This window comes from Eptatretus burgeri, chromosome 10 (assembly GCF_056783735.1).
Source record: "Eptatretus burgeri isolate ZD-2024b chromosome 10, Ebu_testis_v1, whole genome shotgun sequence".
NCBI lineage: Eukaryota > Metazoa > Chordata > Myxini > Myxiniformes > Myxinidae > Eptatretus > Eptatretus burgeri.
Genome location: NC_140970.1, coordinates 42,999,597 through 43,018,576, shown reverse-complemented (window position 1 = coordinate 43,018,576; position 18,980 = coordinate 42,999,597). Strand labels below are relative to the sequence as shown.

Sequence of the window (18,980 nt, the reverse complement as noted above, 5' to 3'; positions counted from 1 at the left end):
TTAACCCCACATTTTGCTTCGCGAGCACAGGGTAAAAATTAATTTGGGAGGAGGAAAAAGCAACAGTGGACACAAAAAAAATATCCTCAACATTTGAATGCCAACTATGCAAGCATTGAGCCCCATAGAAATTCCAAAGCTACGAGTGTGCCTGGTAAGTTCAGAAAAGGAAATGCCGAACATACCAAAGTAGCTGGAGAACATCTCAGCATTTAGCGTGGCGCTCATGATGACAATGGAGAGGTCAGGACGCCAAGGGAGGAGGTCACGTACAATGGTGAGCAGGAAATCTGACTGCAAACTCCTCTCATGTACCTCATCCAGAATGAGATGACTCACTCCACTCAGATAGCTGACAAAGCAAAGGGTCAGTGGAGCAATCAAACAAAATCAAATAAACTAGGAAATAGAATTTGATGCGAATGAGTCGATGGATATGCCCGTGTCCAAGGTAGATGTCAACCCACTGTTTTATTTGATCTCAAAGGTAACGTGAAACTTTAAATGGAGAGAGAGACAGAGAGAGACAGAGAGAGACAGAGAGAGGCACAGAGAAAAACAGAGAGAAAGAGAGAAAGAGAGAAAGAGAGAAAGAGAGAAAGAGAGAAAGAGAGAAAGAGAGAAAGAGAGAAAGAGAGAAAGAGAGAAAGAGAGAAAGAGAGAAAGAGAGAAAGAGAGAAAGAGAGAAAGAGAGAAAGAGAGAAAGAGAGAAAGAGAGAAAGAGAGAAAGAGAGAAAGAGAGAAAGAGAGAAAGAGAGAAAGAGAGAAAGAGAGAAAGAGAGAAAGAGAGAAAGAGAGAAAGAGAGAAAGAGAGAAAGAGAGAAAGAGAGAAAGAGAGAAAGAGAGAAAGAGAGAAAGAGAGAAAGAGAGAAAGAGAGAAAGAGAGAAAGAGAGAAAGAGAGAAAGAGAGAAAGAGAGAAAGAGAGAAAGAGAGAAAGAGAGAAAGAGAGAAAGAGAGAAAGAGAGAAAGAGAGAAAGAGAGAAAGAGAGAAAGAGAGAAAGAGAGAAAGAGAGAAAGAGAGAAAGAGAGAAAGAGAGAAAGAGAGAAAGAGAGAAAGAGAGAAAGAGAGAAAGAGAGAAAGAGAGAAAGAGAGAAAGAGAGAAAGAGAGAAAGAGAGAAAGAGAGAAAGAGAGAAAGAGAGAAAGAGAGAAAGAGAGAAAGAGAGAAAGAGAGAAAGAGAGAAAGAGAGAAAGAGAGAAAGAGAGAAAGAGAGAAAGAGAGAAAGAGAGAAAGAGAGAAAGAGAGAAAGAGAGAAAGAGAGAAAGAGAGAAAGAGAGAAAGAGAGAAAGAGAGAAGAGAGAGAAGAGAGAAAGAGAGAAAGAGAGAAAGAGAGAAAGAGAGAAAGAGAGAAAGAGAGAAAGAGAGAAAGAGAGAAAGAGAGAAAGAGAGAAAGAGAGAAAGAGAGAAAGAGAGAAAGAGAGAAAGAGAGAAAGAGAGAAAGAGAGAGAGAGAGAGAGAGAGAGACAGAGAGAGACAGAGAGAGACAGAGACAGAGACAGAGACAGAGACAGAGACAGAGACAGAGACAGAGACAGAGACAGAGACAGAGACAGAGAGAGAGAGAGAGAGAGAGAGAGACAGACAGATTGAAAAGCCATAAGTACAAGAGAGCTAACACTAGAGAGTTCATAGAACACCTTACCCCATGTAGCTTGAGAAAGGAGGACATGGGCGGCATCTCTGAGCAGCAAATTTGATTGGGCGTGATGACGTAAAATTCTGCAATATTTAGTCCAAATACTGCGAAACGGGATGCTCTTGAAAGTGCCATAAAGGTTATTTGTGTTCGAAGTGTTCAAGTATGTAATTCTATTGAAAGAAAATAAAGATTTTAAAGGTCGGAGAAAAAAAACAAAAAAAAACATTCCAGCAGTTTAACGCTGTTTGATGCAGTCTTCTACACCATCTTATTTAACACGTTACACATTAGTTATTTGTGCCTGTTGTTTATTGGTTCCCGAAAAAAAATAAGTGACCACTATATTCGTTATTTTTGTGTGTGTCTGTCTGTCTGTCTGTCTGTATGTCTATATGTCTGTATGTCTGTATGTCTGTCTGTATGTCTGTCTGTATGTCTGTCTGTATGCTGAGTCAACCCCCGGTGTATTAATTCAGCAGCCGACGGGGCTTGAACTCAGGACCCTAGGATCCTAAGCCACCACCCTAACCATTAGGCCAACACCAGGCTACGCACTCAGCCTGTCATCCTTCCGAGGTCGGCGAAATGAGTACCAGTTCCAGTATGTACTGGTAGAGGGGCACTGCATCAGTGACACAGTCGCGCTTCAAGAAATGAGAGCTACCGCGGCAGCTAAGCTGCAATACGACCACCACCACCACAACTAAATTGTGAATTAAAAATAAGCTGTTTTCATTGCCTTTCTTATACATTGATTTTATTGCGTTGTTTCCATAATTGTAAATATAGTCCGAGTTGGTTTAAAAGATATACCAGTATGTCTATTTGTATCAACTATATCGAAGGATTTCATAAAAATGTGGCAAAAACTATAACTATATGAGAAATACTGATTTCAATTCATAACAATATTAAAATAAAATCATTCATAATAAAATCAAAATTCATTGCAAACTCTTTAAAGGCGGTCACGTGGTCAATGGTTTTTCCCTAATTAGTTTTCCATATCAATTAAATTACTATTTTTAGTAAATAAACTTACATAAATAAATGTTTTGAGGGGGGTAATCTGAAATCGTAGGGGGTAGGATGAAATCGATTTCAAGCTACCCCCAGGGGTAACTTGAAATCGATTTCAGATTACCGGGAGGTAACTTGAAAGGGGGGTAGCTTGAAATCTTTACACCGGCACTCCGGGTACAATAGGCCCATGATCGAAGTTAGTCCTCCCGCGCCGGCACTCTCGGCTAAACGTCGTTCGTGACCGTCTAAGACGAGCCATTTGTTGACACTCTCTCCATTTATCACATCTTTCAGACGTAAAACGTTTGACTTCTTCGTTCGCTACATTGTCCTGGCGAATAATACACGGAGGAGCGTCCTCACTGGCCATATTCATCAAAAATCGCCGATCAGCTGCCGGTGATTTCCTCCCTGCAGGAAGCTGCCATCTTGGACAACTTAGCTGGTTTACATGACAGTCTGACGTAATTTGCATACGATGTCAGCCGATCTATTGGCTGGCGAGGCGTCACGTGGCCTACACGTGATCCGAGTGGAGAAAATTCAAATGAGAGAGCGCGGGAATGCATCGATTTTCAAGAAGAAAATACACAATAATACACAAAAAAAAACTGCAGCTATTTGAGTGGAGAACTTTTGGATACCTATGTATTTGGATATACAGTATACTATCATATTATCAAGGTTTTGTCTACCCCCCCGATGAGTGGAACGAAATTGCACGATACAGCTTACGGCTGATGGCCTATATCCTGTTTCCTTATTTTAATGTCCACAACATTGTTTTGTGACCTTTAAAGATTATGCAAAGGTCAAATTTTGAAAGTTGTTGAACGAAACCGGGTTTTTGACATTTTGCAGCTAATAACCTGTCACTCGTACCACATCATGTTGATCATTTTTTATAACTTGGTCAAACATTATCACATTGTCTCATCCTCGACTTCTGAAACAATCTACATCGTCAAATACCGCTCGTGAACCATTGTCGTCTTCAGACTTGTGTCATATATAAAGTCCTTATAAACAGCATGTTTTGGGTTTGGAATGACTTTCAATCTTGTTTGACTGCCAGACAGGCAGACAAGAGTAAAAAAGAAATTATCTCTCAGTCTCCTCTCTGCGCACGCACAATCGGGACAAATTCAGGGCCAAAGTACTGCGAAACTACCGGTTGATTTTCCGATTTATGTTCAAATTCGTGCTCAAATATAATTCAATTGAAATCAAGTTCTTCATCAATCATAAACTGACGTTTGCAGACAGGACAGACAGACATACATACATACATACAGACACAAGCGAACAAATTGCTTAACCCCACCTTTCACTTCGCACATACAGGGTCATGGTGTGCAAAATGATTTTCAAAGGGCACATGACCTTTGACCTGTTAAGCCCAAAGTTGAATAGGTTCATTTTTATTGCCCCATGCATGCAAAGTGAAGAGCAGGGTTAAGCAATTTGTTCACGTCTGTCTGTCTGTACTTCTGTCTACAAATGTCAGATTATGACCGAGGAACAACTTAACGTAAATTGAATGTTACATTTTGAACACCAATCGCAACATGAATAGGAAAATGAACCTGTAGATTAGCAGTAATTTGTTTCTGAATTTGTCCCGATCGCACATGTGCAGACAGGGGTGAGATTTTTTTCACTTATCTGGAAATGAAATTCCAGATAAGGTATTATCATCGTGCACCATCCTTTTATCTGTCTGCTATTTCGACTTCTCCAGCCAAACCACTGGCCCGATCCAGCTGAAATTTGGCAGCAACGTTCCGCTCCTGACTGGTAATGGAGATTGCAAAGCTCCTTCTGGTCACATGACTTTAAGTCAGTCAAAATGGTCAACTTTGTAAATTTCTGGAAAAATCTTCTTCTCCAGACCCACCAGTCAGAATGCGACTAAATTTGGGTTCCAACATTAAGCTAGGGTAACAATGTTGAATTGCAGAGGTCATTCTAATCACATTACCGGAAGTATGTCAAAACAGACGCCAAAGTCAACTTTTGGAAAAATCACGTAAATTCTTTTTAAAAAAAATCTTCGAGACCCACCAGTCAGAATGCTACCAAATTTGGGTTACATTAGGACAGGGTCCTGATATTAAATTGCGGAGATCATACCGATAAGTGACCGGAAGTGTGTCAAAATGGCCGTCACGTAAATTCCTTCAAAAATCTTCTTCTCCAGACCCACCAGTCAGAATGCAACCAAATTTGGGTTACAACATTAGGCCAGGGTAGGGATGTTAACTTGTGGAGGTCATGCGATCACATGGCTGGAAGTGTGTCAAAATGGCCAACTTAGTCAATTTTATGAAAATCACAGAGATTCCTTCAAAAATATTATGTTTTTAAGGATGTCATAAAGGACACAAACAACAGGCATGAGTAATTAATGTAATGTGTTAAATAAGGCGGTGAACACTACCGGTCAAAAGTTTTAAAACACCCCCATTTTTCAGTTTTTACTGAAATTTAAGCAGTTCAAGTCCAGTAAATAACCTGAAATGGTACAAAGCTCAGCAGTAAACTGCCAGAGGTTAAAAAAAGGTTTAGGTTACCAAAAACTGAAAAATAATGTAAATTTCAGAATTGTTAAAAAAGGCCCTTTTCAGGGAACAAGTAATGGGTTAGCAACTGCAGCTGTTCTGCAGCAATCGAAGTAAATTAAGCCTTGAAAGTTGATACAAACGATTCTGACAGGTGTCCCAACTTTTGTTAATTAGTTACAAACCCTCTGTCTGTATAAAAGCAGTGCTGGAACAGACTGTGTTGCTACACCCTCTGAAGTATTATTTGGACAATATTGCACTGCAGGAAATAGTATATTGCTATCATAATGGCGAAAAAAAGACAATTAACAAAGGAAGACTTTAAGAACATTATAACCCCTAAAAGTGCAGGTCTTTCCTTTAGAGGAATTGCAAAAAAGCCAAGGTGTCAGTGAGTACAGTTTCCTATACCATCAAAAGGCACTTGGAAACTGGAGGAAACTCTGACAGGAAGAAGTCTGGCAGACCCAAAGCCGCAACACAATCAGAGGACAAGTTTCTGAGAGTCAACAGCTTGCGTGATATACGGCTCACAGGACAGCAGCTTCAAGCACAGCTTAACACTGGTCGAAGTAAGGAAGTCTCAGTTTCAACTGTGAAAAGAAGACTTCGAGCTGCAGGTTTGACAGGTCGAGTGGCAGTAAGAAAGCCATTGCTAAAATGGCAAGATAAGAAAAAGAGGCTTGCCTGGGCCATGATGCACCGCCAGTGGGCTACTGAAAACTTGAAAAAGGTCTTATGGACCAATGAATCAAAATTTGAAATCTTCGGTTCATCACGCAGGGTTTTTGTATGCCGTCGAGTCGGCGAAAGGATGGTTCCTCAGTGTGTGACACCAACTGTCAAACATGGAGGAGGAAACGTGATGATCTGGGTCCTTTTTGCTGGATCCAGAGTCGGTGGCTTGCACAGAGTGATTGGCACCCTGAACCAAAATGGCTACCACAGCATTTTGCAGCACCATGCAATACCCTCTGGTCTACAACTCGTTGGTCAGGGGTTCATCCGACAGCAAGATAACGACCCAAAACATACCTCCAGGCTATGTCAGAACTACCTTAGAAGAAAAGAACAAGACGGTCGGCTTCAAATCATGGAATGGCCAGCACAGTCTCCAGACTTAAACCCCATCGAGTTGGTTTGGGATGAACTGGACAGAAGGGTAAAAGAAAAGCAACCAACAAGTACAACATATTTGTGGGAACTTCTGCAACAGTGTTGGGAAGTACTTTCCGAACAATAATTGATTTTGGCTGTTCAAGTATGTTCGGCTGGTATTTCTGCAAAAGGTGACGACTTTGATGAGTCAAAATTTTAGATTAAATTTTGTTCAACAAAACGATTCCATGATTCATTTTTTTCTGCAATTGCTTATTTGTTCTATGCTTTAATTTCAGAGTACATTGAAACATTAAACTGCTTAAATTTTAGGAAAAACTGGAAAAATGGGGGTGTTCTAAAAATCTAGACCGGTAGTGTAAAAGACTACATAAACGGTGGTAAACTTCCGAAAATAGATTTCCCGACGACCTTTAAAGTCCATTTTATTTAAATTTACAGTGGTAAGAAAAAGGTTTTGAACCCTTTGGAATTTTCTGTATTTCTACATAAATTTGACCTAAAATGTGATCAGATCTTCATCTAAGTCCTAATATTAGATAAAGAGAACCTGCTTAAACAAATAGCACACACATGCAAAAAAATCTACTTTTTCATTTAGTTATTGAGCAAAATGACCAAACATTCAATTTCTTTGTTGGAAAAAGCATGTGGACCTCTGGGTTAATCAGCTCAATAAAGGCGGTAATAAGTCAGGTGTTTCAATCAATGGGATGACAATCAGGAGTGAGTTTGGGTGACCCTGTCCTCCATGAAAAACAGAAACTTTGTTTGTCACCATCAGAACCTGGTCTTCACTACACAGGTTTGTGGAAGTGTGTCATGCCCACATCCTAGAGAATGCTGAGGACCTCAGAAAAAGAGTTGTCAATGCTCATGGGTCTGGAAAGGATTACAAAACCATTTCTAAAGATGTTGGGCTCCACCAATCCACTGTCAGGCAGATAGAGAACAAATGGAGAAAATTCAACAACATTGTAACTCTTTCCAGGAGCGGTCGTCCAACAAAAATCACTCCAAGAGCAAGAAGTAGAATAATGCTGGAGGTCACAAAGAACACCAGGGTAATGTCGAAGGATCTGCAGGCCTCTCTTGCATTGGCTAATGTCAGTGTTCATGAGTCCACAATCAGCAAAACACTGAACAAGAATGGTGTGCACAGGAGCATGGCAAGGAGGAAACCACTGCTCTCCAAAAAGAAAATTCCCACCCATCTCAAGTTTTCCAAAGACCACCTTCCATTCCATTGGGACCATACTCTATGCAGAGCGTTGGTGCTGCCTAAGCAGTCTCCTTGGCTATTAGGTACAATCCTGGACAGGTTGCCACTCCGACACAGAAAGACCACCTTGAAGATCCAGAAGGCTATTGGAAGAATGTTCTGTGGACAGATAAGTCGAAAGTGAAACTTTTTAGCTTAAATGAGAAACGTTATGTTTGGCGAAAAACCAAACACTGCATTCCAACATAAAAACTGTGGTGTAGTCATGCCCGCGGGGAGGGGCATGATGATGATGCATGATGGGCGTGATGGTTGGAGGAGTGGTCGTGGGGTTCGGCAAGGGATATGAGGTGTGCACGCCGTCTGAGGCGTGGTAGTAATACTGGAGTCGGCCGGCTCGTGAGTGTACCGCGTACGGAATAAAGGAGAGCCGCGGGCACAGTACGCCCTGGCTCGCACTCGTGCAACACAGCCCGGCTCGACTGTTCCTCCGCTTCGTGTCTGCCTGCTAAGCATCTCCCAACCCAGTACAGTACAGTGGCGACGAGGATGGGATGATCGACGTGTGTAAGGGCGGCAAATGACCCGTGCGGTTCCAGGCTACGGAGCCAAAGGTCTCGCCGGCGCGAACATGGCAAAGGGTCGGTGCATGGCAAACGTACGCGTGCCCGCCTTCGTCGGAATCTACTTCGGCCACGTCGAGTGGGCAACGTTTGTTCATTTGGTTCATTTTCTTGTTCGTTTTGTCGAGGATACGCGTTTCGGCTCGAACGCGGCGTTGGACGTCGCGCAAGCTCTGGAGAATATCCGAGGTCTCGATGGTCGGGACACAGCAGATGGTCTAGGGGTCATCGCGATGGGCCAGGCACGCACGGCCATGCGCACGGTCTGCGGCGCGGGTCGTGGGCGAGCGTGGCAATGCAGTCACTCGGACGGCGGTCTGGGCTCTCGAGGTCGTCTGCGGTGTGTGGGCCGAGGGTCATCGCCCATTGTTACGGTCATAGATGGCGGTGTGCGAGGCGATCCCTTCCGTCCCGCGTCGAAACCCTGCTTGCGATTGATCCGGTAATGACAAGATCAGAGGCAGGGCGAGGGGAAGTGAGCGAGGCACGGATCGGGTGTCGAGTTGAGTCCACTCGTGCTGGCCGCGCATCGCATTCGGCTGTGCCGTGCAAATTCACGGCAGAGGAGCATCCAGCACGGTTCAGAGATCATTTTATTTCTGGTCTGCGAGCAGCCATTGACATTGTCTGCGAGCAGCCATTGACCGACATCACATTCGACTCGGCGATCGCGACTGTTTCATCTATCGAGCAGACACCGGTGACCGCGCAAGTCCGCGCGATGGCTCAAGTGCCGCAGGGTGCTCGCACGCCTAGCGGTGCGGGACGAGAGCGCGCGCACCGCAGCACGGTCGCACCGGGAGCGAAGGGGCACCGCAGCACGAGCGCACCGGGAGCGAAGGGGCACCGCAGCACGAGCGCACCGGGAGCGATGGGGCACCGCAGCAGGACCCCAGTGACCTGGAGATCAGCCTGCAGCCGGGGCATGATGATGCCGGCGAGCCGGAGCAGGAGCCGGGCGCGGCGACCCGGAGCCTTTTGGGTCGGAGCGGGTTCCGGTTCGTGCCTCCAGATGTCCCAGTGCCCTCTTCGAGACCTTCGTCGAATACCGAGGGCGAGGCGCTGGCGGCGGGGGCCGCGTCGATGCAGCGGCGGCCACCGTTCGTTGCTGCCTGCGGCGTGAGGTGCGCTCCAGGAGCGGCGAGAGCCATATCAGCTTTCGCGATGAGTTCCCGCGCTTCGTTCGCGATGAGTTCCCGCGCTGTGGCAAGGTTCGTGAGGCAATGCGCATCGGTGTGGTTCAGGCAGCTTCAACAGGTGGCGGTGGGCCCGTGGCGTTAAAGGGAGTCGCGAGTCGCAGCATCAAGTCGACAACCAAGAAGCGGACTCGTGATGTGGGTTGTGGGTTGTTGTTCATGGCATATGTGTTTTTCCTTGCTCTAGTGATGCAGTTTAACGTTGTTGAAATAAATGCCAGCAGTTCTCATGTAAAAGTGGATGTGGCGGAGATCAGTCAATGGGAGTTGGATTATGGTCAATGTGATGTGGGGCGAATAAAGAAGGTTTGTTAGCCTCCAGTTGCTCCAGGCCGCAGGTAATTGCTTTGTCATGTGCTGGGATTTTATCAAAAAGCGCGCTGTACGGAAAAATGAATTTACGATGCTTCGAATGTTATTCCTATTGATTTATAACGAGCTTATGGTTGAAGTGGGGTTTAAATGGAATTACTACTGTCTAACTGCCGTGTGGGTCTCGGAGATCGACTCGGGGCCGGGACTCGTGCGCTGGTCGGCGTTACCCCCCACCTCTGCTTTCAGCGAGGTCAGACGTGCCTGGCGCCTGGGGCGTGGCTCTCTGGGTGCGCTCAAGGCCGTTTTGGCCATGCGGTGGAATCTTAACTGATTATGGTGCATGAAGGTTGAGGGAGTATTTGTTGCTTCCGGCAAAGGGTGCTGTTCAGCGCCCCACCAAGGTCGGTTGGGTCTGGCGGTGGCGCCGCGGGTTCCAGACAGCGGGGGTCCGGCCTCGAAAGGTTTATCTGTTTCAGGTCTGCCTGGGGGGCGGGTTTGCTGAGTCGTGCTGCTGTGCTTCTCCAGTAGCTCGCTTCCACGCATTATATGATGTGATGTGCTATTATACTTTGTTATTTTCATTTTATTTCCATGATTATTATACGAAATCCTTCGTGTTCTGCATGCTTCTTATAATACTGATCATTTAATAATCATACTTTTAGGAGGGAGGAGTGTGGTGTAGTCATGCCCGCGGGGAGGGGCATGATGATGATGCATGATGGGCGTGATGGTTGGAGGAGTGGTCGTGGGGTTCGGCAAGGGATATGAGGTGTGCACGCCGTCTGAGGCGTGGTAGTAATACTGGAGTCGGCCGGCTCGTGAGTGTACCGCGTACGGAATAAAGGAGAGCCGCGGGCACAGTACGCCCTGGCTCGCACTCGTGCAACACAGCCCGGCTCGACTGTTCCTCCGCTTCGTGTCTGCCTGCTAAGCATCTCCCAACCCAGTACAGTACAGTTTTTGTGAGATCCATCTCACATCCTTTTTTGTCATCCCAACCGTGAAGCATGGTGGTGGGAGTATCATGGTTTGGGGCTGCTTTGCTGCCTCAAGACCTGGAAAGCTTGCAGTCATTGACAGAACCATGAATTCTGGATTGTACCAGCAAATTCTACAGGAGAATGTCAGGGCATCCATCCGTAAGCTGAAGCTTAACAGAAAGTAGGTCATGCAGCAAGACAACAATCTTAAACACACAAATAAATCTACATCAGAATGGCTGAAGCAGAAGAGATTTTGCATTTTGGCATGGTCAAGTCAAAGTCCAGACCTTAACCAATTGAAATGTTGTGGCAGAACCTGAAGTGAGCAGTTCATGTGAGAAAGCCCACAAATATCTGAGTTGAAGCAGTTGTGGAAGGAGGAATGGGCCAAAATTCATTCAAGCCTATGTGTAGGACTGACAAAGAGTTACAGGAAACGTTTGGATGACGTTATTGCTGCTCAAGGGGGTGCCGCCAGTTACTGAATGTAAAGGTTCACATACTTTTTCCGACAAAGAAATTTAATGTTGGATAATTTTGCTGAATAAATAAAGATTATTTTTTGTGTTTCTTAAATAAATAAATAAAGATGATATTTCAATTGCATTTATTATTGCAATCAGGTTCTCTCTATTTATTATTAGGACTTAGATAAAGATCTGATCACATTTTAGGTCAAATTTATGCAGATATACAGAAAATTCCAAGGGTTGAAAAACTTTTTCTCACAAATGTAATTGTATATTTGAAAACTGGCGAACACAAATCGCCTTTTTGGTACTTTCAAAACCCTTCCGTTGAGAAGTACTTGGACAAAATATTGCGGCATTTTTCGTCATCATGACCAATCAAATTTGTTGCTCGTAGACCCCACCCATGTTCTTCTTGTATTCTATTTTTCCTCGAGTTATATGATTATTATCTTCATTTCAAGACTGCATGGGGTATGGTGTTCTCTGAACTCTCGAGCATTACCTCCCACACTTGTGCCAAGTTTGTTTGTAATTCCTTCAGTGGTTCACAAATTATTGTGGGAACAAAAAAAACGACAACGGCGAGACGCACGAATGAACGTAAAGCCAGATGGACAACTCAATAGCATAATGTCTTCAGCTGTGGAGGCAGAATAAAAAACAATGAAATTTATTTTTTTCGATGTCCAGAAGTCAGGTGAGGGTTTGCAATACAAATTCAATAGTTCCATTCTTAAGGAATAGCAAAGTAAAAAACAATCGCGTGTTAAACAGATTATAACTCCATAGCATCACCAAAGGTGACTGTACTCACGAGTCTGACTGTAACCACTGCAGAACTATTCCGGTGGTGCAGTACAGGATTGAACCTTGGGGCCGTGGCATCCGACTGGAGGAGAAGAGGAAGGCATGGGGACGGGTGAAGAGGCAGATGATTATGGGCAAATGGTAAAACCCCAAAGCTATGTTGCTTATCTTGCACTGAAAGGCTACCTCTGCAGCCTGATCTGATAACCCGTGCTTTTTCGATTTCCACACGATTCTCCTCTTTCAGAAGCAACTCGTTCTGCCACCTACCCAGGTATGGAAAGGGAGAGAGTAAAATAAATAATCATCTAAGGGTTTAAAAAGCACTGCAAGATCATTTCAAACATTTCATTCACTTATCTGTGCCGAACATGGCTTTAAATACCTCAAATATATAACCAAGTGATCAACTGTTAATGATAAACAACCCTCTATATATTGTGGGTTGTGGGTGATCACATAACGTCTAAAACTCAAATAGTGTGAACACAGCAAGCTGGGAAAATTGCGCGGTTTTGTGGCAAAAATAATCATTACCGAGATGGCACTGATACGACGAGGCTGAGTGCACACAATACGACACGTTGATCCTCGACCATGGGCTATCTGGTCGTCCAGGATGAATTGTGGAACCTGTGTGGTTTTACCACACCCCGTTTCACCACTGATGACCACGGCACGATTGTTGTTTATGAGCGATATCAGCGTCTGTGAAGAAAAAACTCATGTGGATGACCATATAAAAGAAAGAACGAAAAGTACATGTTTTGTTGAGAAACTCATTCTGAAAGCTGATCATTTTGATCAAGTGGCCTTGAAATCACCAATTCCGATAATGGAAACAAGATGTCAAAACGCGCGCGCGCGCACACACGCACGCACGCACGCACGCACGCACGCACGCACGCACGCACGCACGCACGCACACACACACACACACACACACACACACACACACACACACACACACACACACACACACACACACACACACACACACACACACACACTTCAAGCTCCGCACCGAATGACGAAAAATTGACAGAACAGCTAAAACTAAAATGGTTTTCTGAGGACATTCAAATAGAATTTGGACTCGATAAGTGTGCCAAGTAAACATTTTTGAAGGTAAACCAACGAAAAGAGACAACATGAAATTGACCTCAAAACAACAATTAGAAAACGAAGCATCATACAAATACCTCGTAGTAGAAGAAGGCCAACAAATATGTCACAAACAAATGTGCAAAACAATCGTCAAAGAAAACCTTTGCAGAACGAAGTAGATCCTGAAGATGTACCTCTCCCCAAGAAACAAAACCAAAGCCATAAACCAATTCACAGTACCAGTGTACTAATACAGCTGTGGAATAATAAACTAGCCCCAATCATAAATCAATAAGTTTGACACCAAAACAAGAAAACTCCTGAACCATCCACGAAATGTTAGACAAAAACCAGTGCATCCCAAGAATGTACCTGCTGAGGCGAGAGGGAGGGAGCGGCCTGATGGAACTTAACCAGGTGCACAGAGCGACGGGTGAAGGACTAGCTGAGTGTGTGAAATGCTCCACATACTATTGGACTCAATTTGTAAACAAACATGAAAGCAACAAACTTGAAAAAGTATCCCTAATTCCAAAAACAGGTGCGAATAGAAGATACCGCACAGGAAAATTAAGCAGCAACAAATATAGCCTCAACAATTGCAAAAAAGACAAAAGAAATATCCACCAATCATATCAACAAATAGTCACCAACAAGTGTGAGAACGACAAAAGAGCAGGGAAATACAAAAAATGAATTGGACCGAGTTGGGATCGACAAAGAAGGCTCATTGGAATGGCTAGGAAGAGGTCAGCTCAACTAGTACAGAGAACGAATAATAATAAATGCTCAAGAGCAAGGATTCCACACCATTGGATTAAAAAAAATGGTGGGACTGAGCCAGACGGACAAGGGTAGGTTCTGCAAGACAGAAACAGAAAGTATTAGTCACCTACTTTTGGGATGCAAAATACTATTATCAGAACTTTACACACAACTGCATAACAAAGTATAAATTCATTTGCATATCTGCAAAAATTTCAACATCCCAGTTCCAGAAAACTCATGGAAACACGAACCAAGGGTAATTGTTGAAAATAAGGATGTCATGCTCACGTACGACCTGATGATCCCATCGAGCGTGAATATAGAAAACAAAGTCTTGCGACTGGACATCGTTCTCAGGAATGAAAAGGAAAAGACAGCATTGCTGATTGAGATATCAGTACCCAGCAATTTTGGCTTAAATTACACAGAAATCAAGAAAATCAACAAATTCCAGGACCTCAAAAACAAGATCAAGAGATCTTGGAAGGTGAAGAGCATCAAAATTGCATCACCGGTGATAATTGGAGCAACAGGAATAATAAAGAACCTCACTGAAATTTTGAAAACCATCTCCAGGAATATTACCACAAATGAACAACAATTGGAGGCATTCCGGGGTTTGGTGACTATCCTGAAAAGAGCCCTTGGAACAAAACACTGAGAACAACAAAGATGAACTGCTTGGTCCATGAACTGTGATCCCTTACCGAAGCAAAGGTGGATACTCTGAGTACTGGGAGAACTTCGTTCCATCTCCTCAAACCCACAAATGGAGATGATAACCGCGCACGCACGCACGCACGCACGCACGCACGCACGCACGCACGCACGCACACACACACACACACACACACGTTTGTTCCTTACATGTATCAAAGCTTCTTGCCAAATGCCCCTGAAATTTTGCTGTACCGCAGTATTTTCACACATGGAAGGTCGTCATGATAAAAACTTCCAATTTTTTAATCAAATTAATATTAAAACATGAATTGACAATCGTATGTCGGGTGCTCCCCTCGGTGGGGAGAAGGGTGGAATTTGGCTTGCGCCACAGTCCTTCAGCATTCTTCTGATGTTAATTTTCTGTCAGGAATAGAAGTAAGAGCATTTAAATGTTGATATTCTGAATGTAGGATGGAAAGGAAAACCTTATACAAAGCGTCCATAGTCTCTATGGGGCTACACTGTGTTACGAGTGGTTGCAGACTCCTGTATGACGTTAACAAGGAAATGAGGACATTTGGGCCATCACTGCTGTGATGCACCATGGATATTGACACGGGAATGGGGTTTCCTCACACCAGTAGCCATGAGGCAGATGGAACCTTTTGGGTCCAAAAGGGTCAATAGGTAGGGATGGGCTGACTCAAGAACTGAGTGTGGCAGAGATGTATATGCTATTTACTATGAGCAGAGGACGGGCATGGGGGGGGGTGCAACGAGGGATACTGATGGTGATATTTGATGGGTCTAGTGTAGGACTACCAACTAGAGATGTCAGAAGGGGGTACATGGAGTACCAACAGAGTACGCCATATCAAGGGCGATGCTATAATTGTTGAAGATTGGACCATAGGGAGTGGGAGTGAAGAGCCAGGTGACCTTCAGTGGCGGAGGTAATTAAAGAATATGGATACATACCTTCAATAATGAGAAATTTATGTTTGAAATCGTGATTTGAGAAAGCCTGGCATTCATTTAAGTGGGCTCATACTTTTGCACTCAATTGTGTATGTATGTCCCCAGAATTAGAACTTATTTCATTTTTTTTTTTTTTCCATTTTGACCAGGGCCAGAGGTGAGCAGCCCATGAGTCAAGGCCACGGTGCAGTACACGGGGTGTCTCACAGCTCCCTGTACACTCAAACCACATGCTTCCGACACAACACCAACACTCCACCACCAATATTTCCCATTCTAACCCCCCACCCCCTCAATATTTTGCCCAACGTAACACCGCATGGTTGCATGAGGTAAGGAAGGAGTCGTCCCCACACTCTCCAGTTCTTCTTCTCACTCTGCTTCTTTCTCCTCAGTTCTCATCTCCTTTTTAAGGGAATGAATGATGGCACCTGCCTGTTGTCCAAGTAAATTTGTATCAGGGGAACATGTATTAGGGGTAATTCTGCTATTCCATGTCTTCGCCAACTTGTAAATACCTGCTTTATTAATTTGTTTGTGAAGACGTGCTTCATAATTATCACCATGCTTGCGTGTAAATAAATAATTGGTATCTTTCAAATCTTCCTCATTCGTGTCCTTCATTTCAATGATGCCAACACAGTGAGTGCATAATCGATAGACAGGAAGTTTTGCCACACTGATTAGCCAACACAGTGAGTGCATAATCGATAGACAGGAAGTTTTGCCACACTGATTAGCCAACACTACACTCACGGTTCCGCTCAGCCATCATAAGGACTTGAGTGCACGTAGAGTTAGCGGACCTTAGTTGAGGTCATTAGGTCACCAACAGGTAACACGGTGTAATAGGCGAGAGGATTCTGTTAGACATAATTATCCCAACCAGTTGGTTGAAAACTCGTCGGGCCATGGAGTCATCCGTGGCTGGCGGCCTCAGGGTTAGAGGCAAGCGGCGAGTCTTGGGACCACCCCGTGAGCCTCGCCCGGACTCGAACCCCAACCCGTAAAATATATGTGTGTGTGTGTGTGTGTGTGTGTGTGTGTGTGTGTGTGTGTGTGTGTGTGTGTGTGTGTGTGTGTGTGTGTGTGTGTGTGTGTGTGTGTGTGTGTGTGTGTGTGTGTGTGTGTGTGTGTGGTGTTATATAATGGGTCACAAAACCTATCAGGCGTTAGGCCTCATGATGAGTTGGTCTAATTGGCCAACTTTGAAACTAGGCAGGACGAGGCCTCGCTCCCACCCAAACTAACGCTTTCGCTACCATAGCCTCAGAGACATTATGGCCTGTCAGCCATCTTCATGGAGGTGGCCAAAGCATGAGATGCAAATAACATGTGAAAGAGACAATATTTTAAAAACTGAAGACAAAGTATAATTAAAGTACTTACGTCTCTCATTTTAAACGATGGTAACTTCATCCTGAATTCCTGTGGAAAACACAAGACCAACACTCATCGAGATGTGTTTAGGATTGCCCTTTTTGAAACACAACTTGCTCTTGAAGGCTACCCAGAAGCCATGCTGTTGTGGAAATGACTATTACTGTGGTATTTAAAGGACACAAGTATGTATTATTGTGTGAACGCTTTGGTGCAGAGTTACACTACAATCTGGTTAAAAAGAGAAAAAGAAAAGAAAGACATAACATCACCTGCATGTTCAAATAGTGCTGGTTACTTTGTCTTTTCTTCATCAACTCCTCATGAAGCTCACGGTCCAGATTTTCATCCTGCTTCATTGGCTTGCCAAACACATTTAAGCAGTTATCAAGTGGTTCTTCCTTTGATGCCTCTGGCTTGATTATTTTCCCTTCCCAACTATTGAAGCAAACACAGGGACAAGTAAAATCAATATCACAGAAGCATCGATTTTAACATGTCTATAAATCAAGAACATACATTTAGGCACACTGCAATTGAAGACGAGAATAATGAGATAAATTTCAATAAAAAAATAACCAACAATCTCCTTCGGTTTTGTTCAACAACCTCCTCAAAACCTTAAAAACCTCCTTAGACTTCAGCAAACATTTTACAGAAAATAAAATAAAACTGGGGTTGCAATACCAATTTGATTAGTTTAAGATGGGGAGTGAAATCAATAATGGGTCACCAGTAAACTTAGCAGTGCATCTCAACAAGGAATAACAAGGAAGTTTGATGAAGGAGGAGGCCACTCGGCCCTTCATACCTGCGTGATACCAACACCAGATAAAATAAATCCATCAAGCTAATGACTTAATTTCATTGGGGAGATGGAGGTGAGGGAGGCAGTGGGGATGAGAAAAGTGTGGCAGGTCCAGGGACATCAGGGTATTATAAAAAAAAAAAAAATTGTTCCGTTTGTAATGAAATTTGTTTTTCTTTTTGGGGGGTCAGGTCAGGTCAGGTATGGGAGCATGTGTCGGAGCAGTGCGTCGCTGCGTCTACTTCCCGCCGGTACTCCAAGGGCCTCCGTCTGGCCATCCCACAGGCAAATGCCTGACCCATCCCCATCTCGTTGAGATGCTGATTAACATGCTGCAACCATGAGGCACGTGATCAGCCCATTTGCCTCCTCCACTCATGAGGCTCCCTCACTGAGAGAATCTAGTGAGCAGGAACAGCTTCAGGAAAATGAGCCACATGTCCATACAGCCGCAGCTGATGCTCACAGACTATGCAGGTAACAAATCTCATTTGAGTCTCTCTCAGCAACCGCTCGTTGGACACAAAGTCCAACCAGCAAGGCCAATGATTCTCCGAAGAGACCTGGTACCAAAGGAATTAAGTCTCCTTCTCAGATCCCTGGTCAGAGTGCAAGTCTCAGATCCGCAGAGCAAGACTGGAAGCACCAGGGACCTGAAGACTCAGACTTTTGTCATCCTGCACAGGTACCGGCAGCACCACACCACTTGATCTAGTGAATCCATGACTCACAAGGCCTGACACAGAAATCTGTTGAACTCTGGCTCACAGCCAGCAGAGACATGAATATCACTGCCAAGGCAAGTGAATCTCTCCATGACCTCAACATCCTCGCCAAAAACAGGTATAGATAGGATAGCAGCATCCAATATTGTTACGAATCTGGTAGCCTTGTGCACACAGACATTCAGGTCCCCATAGCTCAGCTATTTTGATAAGTAAATGTGGATAGATAGCTCCCTTTCCCTTGTCTAATGGGTAATTCAATGTACATGTGCTGCGAGTTATTTTTATAGATAGGGTTTTTACACTTCTAACAACGATAACAACGCCATCTTCACTTCAATCCTGACGCCATAACGCTCGCGGCATTCTTCGCGCGCTCGCCAGCAAGCGCGCATGGGTGGAGCCTACCATAGGCATGGCGTCCCTTTAGCCAATCGGCAAGGAGTGGGCGTCTCACCCGCCCAGTTTCCAACTCAGCACCAGCACAATTAGGCACGCGGCCGAAGGCGAGGAGGTGGGTGGAGCATCCGTCGCTTCGGCTCAAAGCTCCAGCCAATGAGCAGAAGGTGAGCACTACACGCGC

General features: G+C 44.4%; 1 protein-coding gene across 4 annotated transcripts in view; it reads right to left on the bottom strand.

The window, feature by feature from the left end:
- The window catches only part of DHX36 (DEAH-box helicase 36), a 119,996-nt gene that overhangs the window by 78,409 nt on the left and 22,607 nt on the right, over positions 1–18,980 (bottom strand). For 2 of the 4 annotated variants that reach the window (XM_085898035.1, XM_085898038.1), the window contains exons 4-10: positions 17,137–17,302; positions 16,874–16,912; positions 13,886–13,936; positions 12,506–12,676; positions 12,155–12,234; positions 11,976–12,050; positions 186–352 (exon numbers count right to left, since the gene is read on the bottom strand). In XM_085898035.1, coding sequence (XP_085754161.1) covers positions 186–352; positions 11,976–12,050; positions 12,155–12,234; positions 12,506–12,676; positions 13,886–13,936; positions 16,874–16,912; positions 17,137–17,302 — 749 coding nt within the window. Of the gene's footprint in view, positions 1–185; positions 353–11,975; positions 12,051–12,154; positions 12,235–12,505; positions 12,677–13,885; positions 13,937–14,131; positions 16,512–16,873; positions 16,913–17,136; positions 17,303–18,980 lie in introns of those variants that run through there. The other 2 variants (XM_085898036.1, XM_085898037.1) reach the window with 2 other exon arrangements.